The sequence below is a fragment of the Portunus trituberculatus genome, chromosome 44 (genome assembly GCF_017591435.1).
Source record: "Portunus trituberculatus isolate SZX2019 chromosome 44, ASM1759143v1, whole genome shotgun sequence".
NCBI classification, from domain to species: Eukaryota; Metazoa; Arthropoda; class Malacostraca; order Decapoda; family Portunidae; genus Portunus; species Portunus trituberculatus.
Window position 1 is genome coordinate 8,578,869 of NC_059298.1, and position 15,000 is coordinate 8,593,868.

A 15,000-nucleotide genomic window follows, 5' to 3' on the forward strand; every position below is an offset into this window, starting at 1 on the left:
AAGAGCAATGGACAGCAATATGAAGGACAGTGCAGTGATGACGTTGGTGATAATAATGTCAATAATGATGATAGTGATGATCTCTCTATCAAGGACATTTTTATCTATGAAAGTGATTGATGGAATAGATATTTCTTACGTGACCAAAGTAGTTCATATAGTAAATGTGAGGTAGTTAGAATGGAAAATAAATTAATCTTCATATGTCTCACGAATAATGTATTCCACGAAACACCAAATAGCGATGTAGTAACACAATAAACAAAAACAAAAAAACAAGAATGAAGAAAGAATAAAGGAAGGACGAAGTAAGAAAGTAGAAGGAATAAACGAGAGTGGAGGGATATATAACACGAAAGCAAATACCAAGATTGTCATTTACGTCAACGGAAGAGTGAAGAAGGAAAATATAGCAATAAGCGTTTTTTTTCTGTAATTATTGTTCTCACCAGCTTGTTTACTTGTACTTGTATGGATCTGGTGGTGAGCAACCTTGTCTGGTGCCTCTTCACAACCACCTCTCTACCTTATCATTTTCACCACCTCCCTCAAATTACACTTCTGCCTCAGGTGGCGACATCTCCGCTGGTCGGTCTCACCTAAAACTCCAGCACAGGTGATAACAATATCTGCCATTCAGTACCCTTGCACTTCCCTTGAGCTCCTTCTGAGAGACTAGGTTTGAGTAAACGGGAGTAGCAGCCTCGCCTGGTCTTCAATTGGAGACGTGTGGCGGACAAGACCCATCATCATGAGATAGAGCATCACGACCCCCGCCAGCGGACATTGACCACTTGGCTTTAACCTCCCTGCCTAGACTTTTGGTCATGTAACCTTTAAGGGTGCGCTGCGCTTCACAGTGCTAAAAGAGTTCAGACACTTGCTGGTCGCTGGTTCTTCGTGTTTCAGAGCTATAGTTTGTCTTAAAGTGCACGTGTTTCTATTCCTAGTGCGTGGCATCAGTTAGGAAGACTTTCAAGAGAACAAAAGCTTCACGTGTCTCCGTAACAAGGCAGTAGTGTGACTCAGGCTTCCAGATCCTTCGACGCTCAGCGAAGACGTATTGTACTCATAGTGGTGTACAGATAGGAAGATATTGATTAAAGATGCTAGACTAGTTAGGCCTACGAAGAAATAGGTCATCAAACAGAAGTAGGTGACTGGAATAGACTCATTTATAAGATTGCTAGTGCTGAGTCATTTGAGAATTTTAGATTAGATAAGCCTATAGACAGGGATGATAGGCAATTACTATGAGTACTGGGCAGGCTTTGTGTAAGGACTCCCATGTGTAGAAAAACTTGATTCCCGCAACTTCCCCTACAGCAAACCTAATTCATCTGAAAGAAAATGTGCCGTAGTTGAGCGGTGAAGAAATCATAACTGCATGGAGGTGTGCTGTGTTAAATACAAGCTAACATGTGCCGCAGCTGAAGCATTTGCAATAAAGCTGCTGTGATATTGAGCATGCGAGAGGCAGTAATCGCTCACGCCACAGGAACACGTATGGCTAGCTCGCTCAGGCGCTTGCAATAAAATAACGCAATTACGTACACATCCCACACGGATGCACACCACGCAACAAAGTAAACAGTGACCCAGATAGCAAGCAGCTCCTCCACCCGTCCAATATTGGCCGTTTGTGGCTCGATGGGCAGCCTTCGTGCCTCATAATCAGGTGGAACAAGGTTCGATCACGACACCCTCTTCCCTTTTCCATATGTTTGTTTTTCAAAGTCGGCTTTTGACCATTGCAGGACCACGTGAGACACACATAATGATTATAAAGAGAAGACACACACACATAACACGCAGTAAGAAACACACAGACGCGCAATAACCAGTTTTTCTCTCAGTTTACAGGATTAACTTTTTTTTGGAACTATTGACGAACAAGTTGACAGGGAAAGAGGTTAATCATATAGAAGACAAGCTATGGAATCATATTTTCTACCATGGGTGATACCTTCCGTGTGCCCTCATGAGAGGTGAGACGTATGAGACGTATTGTTAACCCAGATAAGAGTGAAGCATAAGAATTAACTAATTAGGTATCTTTCCACTGTGTTGTTTTTATATCCAGTTAGTGCAGGTAAGTATAGTCAAACAGATAACTGAATAGACTTACTAATTAGATAGGGCATTGGTTGACTAAATAAAGAGCCTTCCATTTTGCTGTCATATCTCTTGTTATTACAGATTAGTATCATCAAACAAAATATAAAAATGTTACTGTTTATTACTCTTTAGAATTAGTAATTGGACAGACTCACTAATCAGGCGAGGAATCAGTTGATAAGATAAATGGCCGTTCACTGAATTGTCGTGTATTTACTTGTTAGTGCAGATAGATATCATCAAAAAGAGCATAAAATCTTATTCTTACCTTTGGAATAGATAACAGGAAGAAGTTGAGTAATCAGCTGTTAGTACAGTCAATAGGGAGCTTTGAAAGAGGAAATATATACATGGATAGAAGTGAAAGGTGAATATTATAAGTATGTAGGAATCATATTACCACTTATCTGACATCTGTGTGGCGGAAGAAAAGATCTTCCTTTGTGTGTCTTTGTATTGGAATAAGTGACAGTAAACCTTGCGTTGGTACTCCTTTAAAGCACCACCGAGACTTCTTTTCCCTAAACGAGGTTGTCTGCTTCTAATAATGTTAAGTGACTATCGATTTCAGTTAATTTACTTAGCTACCCAAGTTTAGGCTTATTGATGCTGTTACGCTTATTGTTGCTGTTGCTGCTGCTCCTGCTACGCCTATTGTTGCTGCTAGACTTTCACCAGGAAGGAAACTATGTTGTTAGAACATTATATAAACCTTATATATGTATACGACAGCCTCTGCAAATTGCTAATATGCATGAACGAAAAAAACAACTATAACAACAACTATATAGTAACAAGCCTACAGACGCTAGACAACAAGACAAGGATGCAATCTAACACACACACACACACACACACACACACACACACACACACACAATAAACCGTGACACAAATGACGAAGGAAAGATCGGATTGATCGTTAAGCAGATCACTTTTTCCATGCCTCGCTTTTCACCGGCTTCTCACATTGACTTATCTGCTTGTTTTTTTTTTTTTTGTATTGTGTGTGTGTGTGTGTGTGTGTGTGTGTGTGTGTGTGTGTGTGTGTGTGTGTGTGTGTGTGTTGCTATAGATTTGCAAGGTGGCAACTATTTTTACTGCCACGTTAACAATCTCTCTCTCTCTCTCTCTCTCTCTCTCTCTCTCTCTCTCTCTCTCTCTATTTCTATTTCCGTGTCTGTATGTATGATTGCAGATAACTGGTTAATAATTTGAATAAGAATTTTATGCTGAATGATTTCTTTCGCTTTTCCTTATACTAACTCTGGATCTATTTCCTTGTCTGTTTTTCTATTCTAATTTCTCTTAAATTTTATCAATAAATCCTCCTTCTCAAATTCAAACAAACTAACAGGTTAATGAAAGACTCGCACAAAGAGACAAATGAAATAATAAAAAATAAATAGATAAACAAAATCATTAAAATTCTCACTTAGAAAATTCAAAGGTTCAGTAATATGAATCATTGAATTCTGAACCAAATGAACAGATTATTCTATCCATTTACAGATACATACAAAAGAAAATAGGAACACATCACTACAATGCCCATTAGCAACTTCAGATTACTTCATCTCTAACATGATAAATTAATTACTTGATAACTTGATAAAGGGGATAATTTTGAAACGCGTTCAACTCGAGGCAAATGAACCTTGGCAGGGGCGAGCGTTGCAGTGTTGGCCGACACCTGGCTCGTGTCGGAGGTTAGCCGAGGGAAGGAATCTCATACCCATAAATAACGGTATGTAGATTCACCTTTTTGACCGCGCGCGTGTGTGTGTGTGTGTGTGTGTGTGTGTGTGTGTGTGTGTGCCAGAAACAACGCTAACACCACCAGCACCACAACCATCAGTAAAAACTCGAGGCCAGCTCCAGCGCACGGGAGAGAAAGCAGTTTGTCAACCTGCACCTTCATCATCACCACCACAACCACTATCACCACCACCACCACCATGCACATTAATCACCACTCACTGTCTTCAAGTAAAAAGCTATAATATTTTCTTAGTAATTGAGTCTCTCTTGGAAGGGGAAAAAGTAACATTTGTACTGGATCCCGCCCTACCGGTCATGTCAGGGGTCATTCCTTCCACAGACTCCTGCAGTGTGTCATCCCGCAAGGTGAATATCCGTTGCGGTTGAGGGGCGAGCACGCGGGTGTTCACTGAGGGAGGCCACAGGAGGCGCGTGCGGATAAATACTAGCGATGTTGTCTGCCTCGTGGGTAACCTGCACGTGGAAACGATTTGATGGGTTAAAGAATGGTGTTTGAGCAGGTTAGCCATTTTTTTTTTTTTTTTTTTTTTGTTTTGCGGTTAGCCATTTTTTTTCCTGTTTTGCGGTTAGCCATTTTTTTCTGTTTTGCTTGGGTTGCCACACTATTTTGAATAGTGTTTTTGTATCTTTGCCTAATTGTTCAAGATCGGCAAACTAACGACGTCACGATTATCTCAAGCTGCCAAGTGCCTCCGTAACGTGAGGTAAAGATATAGGGGGTCTGACTGCCTATGGTCTCTGTGCACACTTTTCACTGGCTTTGGGTTTTGATTTGCAGCATTATAATTTTTTCTAACAATGCCAAATAATGCTTAACAATGTTTCCTGCTGCTTAAGGGAAGTTGGAGTGTGAAATACTCTTACGTTGTAGCGAAATTTGACTCCTGAAGTGTTTTATGTCGAAAACTAAGCGCAAACCACTCGGCCACAACTTTACTCTTAGTGTAGCCTTTATAGAAGAATATAGTTAGTTCTTTTTTTTTTATTTGTTCCATACATAACGCCAGTACAGCTTTAAGATTACCACCTTAACGTTCATCAGCCTTCTTGAGTAACTCGTCGCTTTTCGTTGCGAGTACACTGATAACGAATGCATTTTTCGATAATTAAAGGCGTAAATGGAGGGTACATTTTCTCATGGTTTGCGGTAATGAATAACTAACTACTGGTACTCAGGACAAGCCAATATATTGATACTATTAAAGGAAGCAAGCACACACACACACACACACACACACACACACACGCACACGCACACACTCACACACACACACACACAGTAATACACTGTAACACCTCAGGATAAAAAAAAAGTGTGTGTGTGTGTGTAAGTAAATAAATTAAAAATACTAAGGTTAGTGGAGAACAATCATAAAAACTGAGGGTACGATGAAACTTTTTAATAGAACGGGGAGGATGGAAGAGAAAGAAAGAAAGAAAGAAAGGAGTTCATGTACGCAAATAAACAAGCCAAGAATGAACCCGCAACCCTAAAAAAGAATGATAAAATGTTCAAATCCTGGTTTGGCATAAATCTCACGGAGTTATTTTAGAGGAGGAGGAGGAGGAGGAGGAGGAAGTTAAAAAAAGATGTGTTTCTTGTTACAATGAAAGGAGTTTTGAGTAGTTACTATAGGTGTGTGTGTGTGTGTGTGTGTGTGTGTGTGTGTGTGCGCGCGTGCGTGTGCGTGTGGGACGCACGCGTAGTTCCCTTCACCCCCTACCTACCCCTCCACCCCACGTACAACACACCCTGAGTCCTGTGCTGTTTGAGACAGTAAGGCATTGTTACGTGTGTGTGTGTGTGTGTGTGTGTGTGTGTGTGTGTGTGTGTGTGTTGACCACAAACCAACCTACACACCACTTCTCCCTTCCCTTCCTTCTTTTCTCTTCCTTTCCTTTCGTCCATTCATGAAGGCACGTGCTCGCCTCCCACGTGTTGACTTTTTTCTCCCTCTTATCCACCTTTTACGTCGCTCCATTACCCTTTTTTACCCTCCCTGGTAACGCCTCTTTCCACTCTCGTGTCTCCCTTACTTCCACACTTTTTAACCCTATACGCATTCCTGTATTTACGAGTATGGCCCATTTCTACTTCCTTCTACTGTCCTTTTCCTTACTAGCATCGAGGACGAGGCATCAATTCGTTTTCTTTTCTTTTTTTTCCTTCCTCTTGACGCTCGTATTCAGAAATGCCTTTTCCTTCTCCCTACCACAATTTTTCCAAGACCATAGAGACAACTAGCTAGGTTTTCAAGACAGTTTCTCCTTTTAATAAAGTAGATATGTTGCCAATCTATTACCAGAACCATAAAAACACTTAAAAACACGACTATCTTCAACTGGAGCCTTTGCAAATCAGTGATTGTGAAAGAGCAAAGCGTTTCAGAATACGGGCCTAAATCTCACTCGTTACTCGCAGATACCTAAACCTTCCTTAACAATGTCCTCACCCTGCCACACACCACGCTAACGCCCTTCACCAGTCACAAAAGCACGCGTCACATGTCACCCTGTACTATGGTCATGCCGCTGCCGTAACCCGTCCCTCTTGTCCTTACCATCTTTCAGGCATCTCTTACCCTTTCTCTTATCCGCCGTCTCCTCATCTCCCGTCTTACCGTCACCGTCTCCTCGCCTTCATGCCGCCACACGCACAGCCCCCTCACGGCCACCCCGCCGGCGCCGTCTTCTCGACTTTCAAGGATAAGACACAATGCCAGGGACCTCATATACCTTGTCATCTTGGTTCTCATATGGGGAGTAAAACTTCATGGTGTAATTGTGTGTAGGTATGGGTGGTTTCTCTCTCTCTCTCTCTCTCTCTCTCTCTCTCTCTCTCTCTCTCTCTCTCTCTCTCTCTCTCTCTCTCTCGTACATTCTTCCATACATCCACTTATTAGCTGAGAGTATGTGCGTATATGTGTGCGTGTGCGTGGAAGTGCCTCAAGTATACCCACACAAACAGAGCAGTCAAGTCAAGAAGTTAAGTAAAGAAGTCACGAGGGATCACGACACCAGCCACGTGATTACTTCTGGCAGGGAACTAAGTTTAAACTCTGGTCATTGTGATTTTCAAGGTGGTCTGATTCCTGGCCAGTTTCTTATTTATTTACCTTTTTTCATATATGTATTGATGCATTTGCTGATTTGATTTAATTTCATTTTATTTTTTTTTTTTCTAACGTTATTGTTTAGTACTGGAATAGTTTAAACTTGCTCTTTTCTATACTTTTCTTTCCTTTTTCCTTTTTTTTTTTTTTTGGAGAGGGCTGCATGGTATGTTTTACGTATTTTGTTTTTTTCCTAATGTATTTTTTTTTTCGTACTTCGATAAAAAGGGACGATTCTTCGTAATATAATCTCTCTCTCTCTCTCTCTCTCTCTCTCTCTCTCTCTCTCTCTCTCTCTCTCTGTCTTGTCAGCAACATAACTAGGCCGGAGATTATGGTGATCCTCCTCATCTCCTTCCTCTTTCTTATCATTATCACAATCACTATCATCGTCAGTAGTGGTAGTAGTAGTAGTAGTAGAAGTAAGACTAGTTATACTTCTACCAGTTATAGTTTTTAGGATTTATTTACCAAATCATAGAAAAACGAATATAATAATGATAAAGTAAGACCTGAGACGTAAGAATGAGCTGTCAGAATGAGCGGCGCGGGAGGAGTAAGAAGCATGTCATGAGGTGGCGGCTACGGCAAGGGGGAGGATGTCGTTGGGGATGGGAGGCGGAGGAGGAGGGGAGGGTGTGGATGGGGAGTGCAGCAGAGGTGTCACTGGGAGGCAAGTGTAGAGGTGAGGGGTAAGGGGAGACTCAACGTGTCCAGGAGTCACGTGGCCATCCCCTCCATGAGCCCCACACCACCACCACCACCAGCAGCAGCACCACCACCACCACCACCACCACCAGCTCTCAATCCACCCAGCCTATTTAGCCTACTTATCTTCATCTTTTTTTTTCACTTTATCCTTTACTCACTAACTACTTCCCTCAACACTCAATTTTCTACTTACTAATCTTCCTCTACCATCTCTCCAATATATTTTTTCCTTCATCTCTACCATCTTCATCTCTGCCCGGCAACTTCCCCTAACTTGTCCCATCCTACACCACATCCACACCCCCAGGCTATGCACTGAACCCACAAAAACTAGTCCTTCTCCCTGGCTACGTAAGTTCTTTTCATAATTGCTATCCCATGTATTTTTCACGTTATTTTAGTATAGCCTACATAACAAGATAACGAGGAAGGTGGTACTGTTCCCTTGTTTGGTGCTTTGCTTTGGTGGTTCGTTAGTCTCTTATCAACATAACATTCGTTCTTCTCTCGTTATCTACTTGTGCCTGGCTCTCCTCCCTCTATTCCTCAGTCCCCGCCCTCCATGGACAAGTTACGTGGATGGAGGAAGGTTAACACAAGGTAGCGACTGAGTGAGGACTAAGAGCAGCAGGAAGGACTGGCACTAGTGTTAAGACGAGCACTGGAGTGAGACGAGCCCACGTGTGACGTAAGTCGTTTAGGTGATCCCCTCCTCCTCGTCCTCCTCCTCCTTCTGTCAGGTGACACGCTCATGATGACGCTCTTGCATGACCTGCAGCTGAGCAAAGGAGGATTTACTCTTGTCTGACCATCTTGCCTTAACATTCATGTCTCATTTGTACATTTTTCCTTTTACTTCTTGAACCTTCATTTTTCTTGCTCATCTTTTTATTTCAAGTATATTTTTTCTTCTTCCTTTTTCTTCATCTGTACTTCTTACCAGCCTTTTTTTTTTACTCTTCCTTTTCTTTTTGTTAAACCTTCCTGCCTGTCTCCTATGTATGTATTTTTCCTTCTTTTTTCTTTACTTGTGCTTCACTGCCTTATTGCCTGCTGTTTTCTTCCTACTTCTCTTCCTGTTCTTTATCGTAACCGTCACGTAATCATCGTAATCATCATCATCATCATCATCATCATCATTCTGTGTGTGTGTGTGTGTGTGTGTGTGTGTGTGTGTGTGTGTGTATTCACGTTGCAGACAGTCCAGTCTCCCCAAAGACCTCCAAAGCCACCAGCTAAGCATGTTATCTGGTTTAATCCTCGCTTAATCATTTTTGGAGACCTTTGTCATGCAATAGACTAATGTATGTTAATGATGATGATGATGACGGACACGGACACACACACACACACACACACACACACACACACACACACACACACACAATACCTGACAGTCAAGGAAAGGAGCAGATGTGTCAGTATGTTTGTGCGTGCATTTGTGTCTTATGTCACATTCATAGCGAGATGGACATACAGATCTGTGTGTGTATATATGACAGGACAGCAGGTGCGCGTGACAATAGGGCTGTGATTCCAGGAGTATAGGTGACTAAGACTCGAGGGTGATAAGTCAGGTGTGTAGAGGACGGAGGTGTAGGACAAGGGGAGGTGTGTATGTAACGCTTGCTTGTACGCTCCACTCTCCTCCCCTCCCCTCCCCTCACTCGTCCTTCCTCCTCACCACAGGTACATGCACGCGCACACACGCTCACGAACGCGGAACTACACTCAGATGAACGTGGAATATAGGATAGTTGCACACACACACACACACACACACACACACACACACACACACACACACACACACACACACACACACACACACACACAAAGATACTTACCCTAACCGCCTTCTTCTTGGGGTATCCATAGTCTTCGTCATCATTGAGTGGGCCAAAGCCAAGGCTCCTGAAACACAACATTATTATTAGTATTAGCATGAAGACCAACACGACGCCAAGGAATGCATATGCGTGGGACTGTGTGTGTGTGTGTGTGTGTGTGTGTGTGTGTGTGTGTGTGTGTGTGTGTGTGTGTGTGTGTGTGTGAGGATTTGTATAGATGGCTTGTCTGTTTTTGGCTGTGTGGTTTGGATCTGTTAGGGACTGAAAGTGTGTGCTTGGGGGTAATAAGATTGGATTTTTTTTTTTTTTTGCTATTATCATTTATAGTGGTAGCCAGTAGAAGTCACATGTAGCTGGTAATAGTTGTAGTCGAAGTTAGTTGCAATTGTAGTCACAGTCAGTCTGTCAGTCAGTTAGTCAAAGCTTTTAAGAGTCGTAGTTATAATCATGATGGTAGTAGTAGTAGTAGTAGTAGTAGTAGTAGTAGTAGTAGTAGTGGTGCGACAACCACAGCTATGAAAGCATGCAATATACAGTCAATATCCCTCATGGTTATTTCTGCCAGTGCTTCCGTAACTCATAAAACTTCGTGTAGCAGAAGAGACAGATGAACTAGTCACAAGTCACTAGTGTTTGCAAATCACAAATGCGAATTTCACTCAGCAAAAATAAACAAATAAAATACAATAAAAAATACAATCGATCACGTAATAGTATTCCATAAAACGCAATCCTTAAAAATACTGACTGTATCGGCATTTGTATTACCATTCGCGCGGGGAACGTCATAGCGCAGAGAGGAAAATATTTCAGTGTAGCATGAAGACTTCTGTTTTCTCTGGTCAAGCGGAGATGTTGAACATAAACTCGTGCATTCTCTCCCACGTAGCTATTACCTCGCTTGGCACATCTCTCATAGGACTTTATGTGCATTTTTCTTGTTTTTTTTTTTATTTTCTTGGTGTTTTGAAGCTCACGTACGCTGCACGACCTATATTCTGCTGTGCTACACGGCCGGGCGGCAGCTGTTTCGCCATCACGGGACAAGGGGCTTGGGAGTGATAAGGAAGCTGATGCACAAAATGGAAGGACAAACTAAGGGTTGGGAGACAAAAAAAAAAAAAAAAAAAAAACGAAGGAAGGGGAAGGGCTCAATGGTGCATGTTGGTCTGGCGGTGTAGAGTGGAGGGGTACGGCAGTGCCTTGCGAGGAAGGACGGAGGGAACTCAACCCAATGAAGTCCGTCCCAGCCCAACCAGGAGGGGACAAGCGAACGGGATCTTCAATACTCATTATTATTTAATTAGAGGCAGTGAGTGTATCTGGAGGAACGGAGTGAGTTGACTTATTCAGGATGTTCGTGGGCTATGTCAATGAATCTTGTCTGGAGTGTGTTTGTTTCGTTCCATAACAAATATCCACGTATTTTTATTATCAAAGATGGAAAGAAAGAAAAAAGGGAAGAAAAGATAATTCTATTTAAACAGAAAATGTGAAAATCTTAGCTAACACTCAGACTTTGCTAAATAAAATAAATACTTAACACTTGAGATATATATATATATATATATATATATATATATATATATATATATATATATATATATATATATATATATATATAATTTCTTTTTTCTTAATTAATTAATCTCTTTTTTTTTATTGGGTCCTGCATGTCATTGGCACGTCAGCACCCGCACCACCCCCAACCCTCAGCCAGCTCTTCTTCCCGTGGATGGCTCGACCTCTAAACCAAAGGTGCTTCCTTAAAACTGCAAGGTAACAAGACCACTCACTCACACACACACACACACACACACACACACACACACACACACACACACACACACACACACACAAAGACAATCATGGACATTCAGACAGACAGACAGCCAGCCAGCCATGGACGGACGGACGGACAGACAGACAGACAGACGGCACGCCCGTGGCACTCAAGGTGAAGTGACAGCAGGAAGGGTAGTGACTGCTGACCTTGCCGTGAGTGTCGCGGACGATGCACCACCACCACCGCCACCACTACACAGTGGCGGTAGTGATGGCGGTGATAAATGTTATTGTTGTTATGGCAAAAGAAACAAAAGCTGCAGCAGGAAGAATAGGTGGATTATTGGTGTTATGGTAGGCAGCAACAGTATGTACAGAAGTAGTAGTTCAAGAAGAGAGGATGAGAGGAGATAGGAGAGCAGGAATGAAAAAAGTTGCAAAAAAAAAAAAAAAAAAAACAAGCGAAGAAGGAAACGAGATATAAGAGAAGTAGTTAAGCTAGAAATGCAAAAGGAAAAGGAGGAGGAAAGAGATGGATGGGAAAGAGGGGAATGGAAAAAGAAATGAAAGAGGAGTGAGAGAGATGAGAAAGCTAGAAATGGAATAGAAAATGGAAGAAGGAATGAAAGGATAGAAAAGTATTATATGGTAATGAATACAGAGAGAGAGAGAGAGAGAGAGAGAGAGAGAGAGATTGGGGGGAGGAGTGATACGGAGGGAGAGCAAGAGCGAGGCAGTGAGAGCGGGAGAGCGGGTAACCTAGATTTCTCTGATAAAGTTGATAGACAAGTTAAGGCTCCTGATAATACGAGTACAGAGTAATGTGAATAGTGAGACAGTGCCACGAGGAGGAGGAGGAGGAGGAGGAGGTGGAGGGAGGAGGAGGAGGTGAGACTAATGTCAATGAAGACTGTATATGATAATAAGGAAATCGTCCATCATGGTTAATAATACTGGTTCCATTTATTATCATTATTATTATTGTTAGTCATTATTGTTATTGTTAATTTTTTCTTTTAGCTATACATTTGTGTGTGTGTGTGTGTGTGTGTGTGTGTGTGTGTGTGTGTGTGTGTGTGTGTGTGTGTGTAATCCTCTCGTTGTATAAACTAATGTTCCCCTTTAATTCTCTCTCTCTCTCTCTCTCTCTCTCTCTCTCTCTCTCTCTCTCTCTCTCTCTCTCTCTCTCTCTATCTATCTATCTATCTCGTGACATTCATCTTGCAGCTTCAGCAACCTTTTCACATCCTTCCTTTCGTCCTCCCACTCTTCCTCCTCCTCCTCCTGCTCCTCCTTCTGCTCGTGCTCCTCCTCTACCTTAGATATTCCTGCCATGTCTTCTCCAGCAGCATAACAACACTACACAACACAAAACATCAAGGCCTCCAACGCCTCCCTCTTTCCCACCCACACCCCAACACATGTTCCTCCCACCCCTACACTTCCCTCCCTCACACCTTCTCCGGTTACATTTCTCTCTTCAACCCTCCCACTCACGCCTCCAAAAATAGCGCTGCCCACTCCCCCTCTATCTTCTTTCATTGCTTCCTCTTGCCCTTCTTAGCCAGCTTCTCTCGTCCCCGTTTGCTCTCCTCCCCAGCGCATCTTTCCCGTAAAATTCTGTTCCTCTCATCCACAAGGTCTTTCGGTACGTCTGAGTTTACATTCCTGTTCTAACCTCCTCTCCCTCTCCTCTCCTCTCCTCTCCTCTTTTCGTCGTCTTTCCCCAATCCTCCTCTTCTTCCTCCTCCTCTCTTCCCTCTCTCCTCTCACCTACCCTCTCTGTCCTTTCTCTACCCAACACTGAAACGTACCCAAGTCACCTCACTGATTCTTTGTCCTCCTCCTCCTCCTCCTCCTATTCTGCTTTCCTGTCCTTTATTCTGCTTTCCTGTCCTTTTTCTGCTTTCCTGTCCTGTCTTTTCTGCTTTCCTGTCCTTTTTCTGCTTTCCTGTCCTGTCTCTAACACTATGTAGTTTGTATAGAATAGTTAACCAAGCAGCCTAGTAAGGACCCCAGAGTCTGTTGTTGCTTGGTCTTTCCTTTGTATTCCTTTGTATTCCTCCTCCTCCTCCGCTGGCTTATGACTCCCTATCTGTGCCCTCTCCTATCTTTTCGTGCGTCACGTACCCGACGCTTATCCTTCTCTTTTTCCTCTTCGTCTTCACTTTTCATTCTTTCCAGCTAACTACTTTTTACCCTCTTTTCCTCCTCTCTTTCCTCATCATCTTCCTTTTTCTTTTACTATCTAACTGCATTCATCATCTTCCTTTTCCTCTTGATTATTTCTATAGCTTCTCTTCTACTATGTTGTTTTTACTTCTGTTCCTCGTTTTCCTTTGACCATTTAATTTCCTTACATTTTCCTGTTTTTCTTGACCTTTCCTTTTTTTCCTTCTTTGCCGTTTATATATATATATATATATATATATATATATATATATATATATATATATATATATATATATATATATATATATATATATATATATCATTTAGTAGTCTTTTTTTTCAATCTCCTGAATTTTACCTCTTCTTTTCTTCATCTTCTCCTCCTCCTCCCTTTCCTCTTCCTCTTCCTCCTCAAACACGTGCCTTACTTTAACAATGAAAAGATCTCATTATGAGAAAGAGAGAGAGAGAGAGAGAGAGAGAGAGAGAGAGAGAGAGAGAGAGAGTACATACTTTACACAACAGACGTTTCAAGAACATTCGGCACTTTTTTTATATAGAATCTTGCATACCCCTTTCTGGTCAACACACACACACACACACACACACACACACACACACACACACACACACACACACACACATATGACGTCCTTTTACCATCTCTTCCTCCTCCACATCTCATGACGCAAGGATGTACTGACGCACGAACTGCAAAGCTAAAGGTACTTGTTTGTATATCACCACCACCACCACCTTTATTACCTCTGCTCTCTCTCTCTCTCTCTCTCTCTCTCTCTCTCTCTCTCTCTCTCTCTCTCAGCAGCAACACGGCGGAAGGTTATGGCTTACGGGTATTGCAGTAACACTAGCCACTGTAGGTGACGCGGTGGTGGTGAAGGTGGTGGTGGTGGTGGTGGTGGTGGTGGTGTTACAGGGAGTGTGGTAGAAGGGAGTGACGTGAAGGAGGTGGAAGGATGAACATCTTTCCTGCATCACGTTGGGTAAGAAGAAAAAAAAAGGATAAAAAAAAAGTGACCCAAGAAAGGGAGGGAGGGAGGGAGGGAGGGAGGGAAGTAGGGAGGCCGCACTCCTTTACTCTCCCACACAGCATTGGAGGCCACGTGACTCGTTGTGGCGGTGTATGTGTTGGTGATGTACGATAACGTCTTCCCGCCGCTCGGTTTAAGGTTATTGATTGGCGAACATATCGTGCTAGGTGACCTCTTCTCTCTTCCTCCCTTTCCCCCTCTCCGTCCATCGCCTCCTCTTTTCATCTCTGTTTTGTCTTGAGTTTTTTCGTCCTCCCCTTTTTATTCTTATTTCCTTTCTTTTACATTTCTTTTCGAAGACGCTTGCTTTTGTGGTGTTTTTGGGTGTATTTATTTTCTTTTAGTTTTCCTTTTTTGTTTTACTCTCTCTCTCTCTCTCTCTCTCTCTCTCTCTCTCTCTCAACGGTAATTATACAT

At 42.4% G+C, this 15,000-nt stretch overlaps 1 protein-coding gene across 2 annotated transcripts in view; it reads right to left on the bottom strand.

Annotated features, from left to right (window-relative positions):
• Nucleotides 1–15,000, bottom strand: part of LOC123519007 (transcription factor cwo-like) — a 54,641-nt gene that overhangs the window by 31,303 nt on the left and 8,338 nt on the right. For both annotated transcript variants that reach the window (XM_045280122.1, XM_045280121.1), the window contains exon 2: nt 9,572–9,638. In XM_045280122.1, coding sequence (XP_045136057.1) covers nt 9,572–9,638 — 67 coding nt within the window. The remainder of the gene's footprint in view (nt 1–9,571; nt 9,639–15,000) is intronic.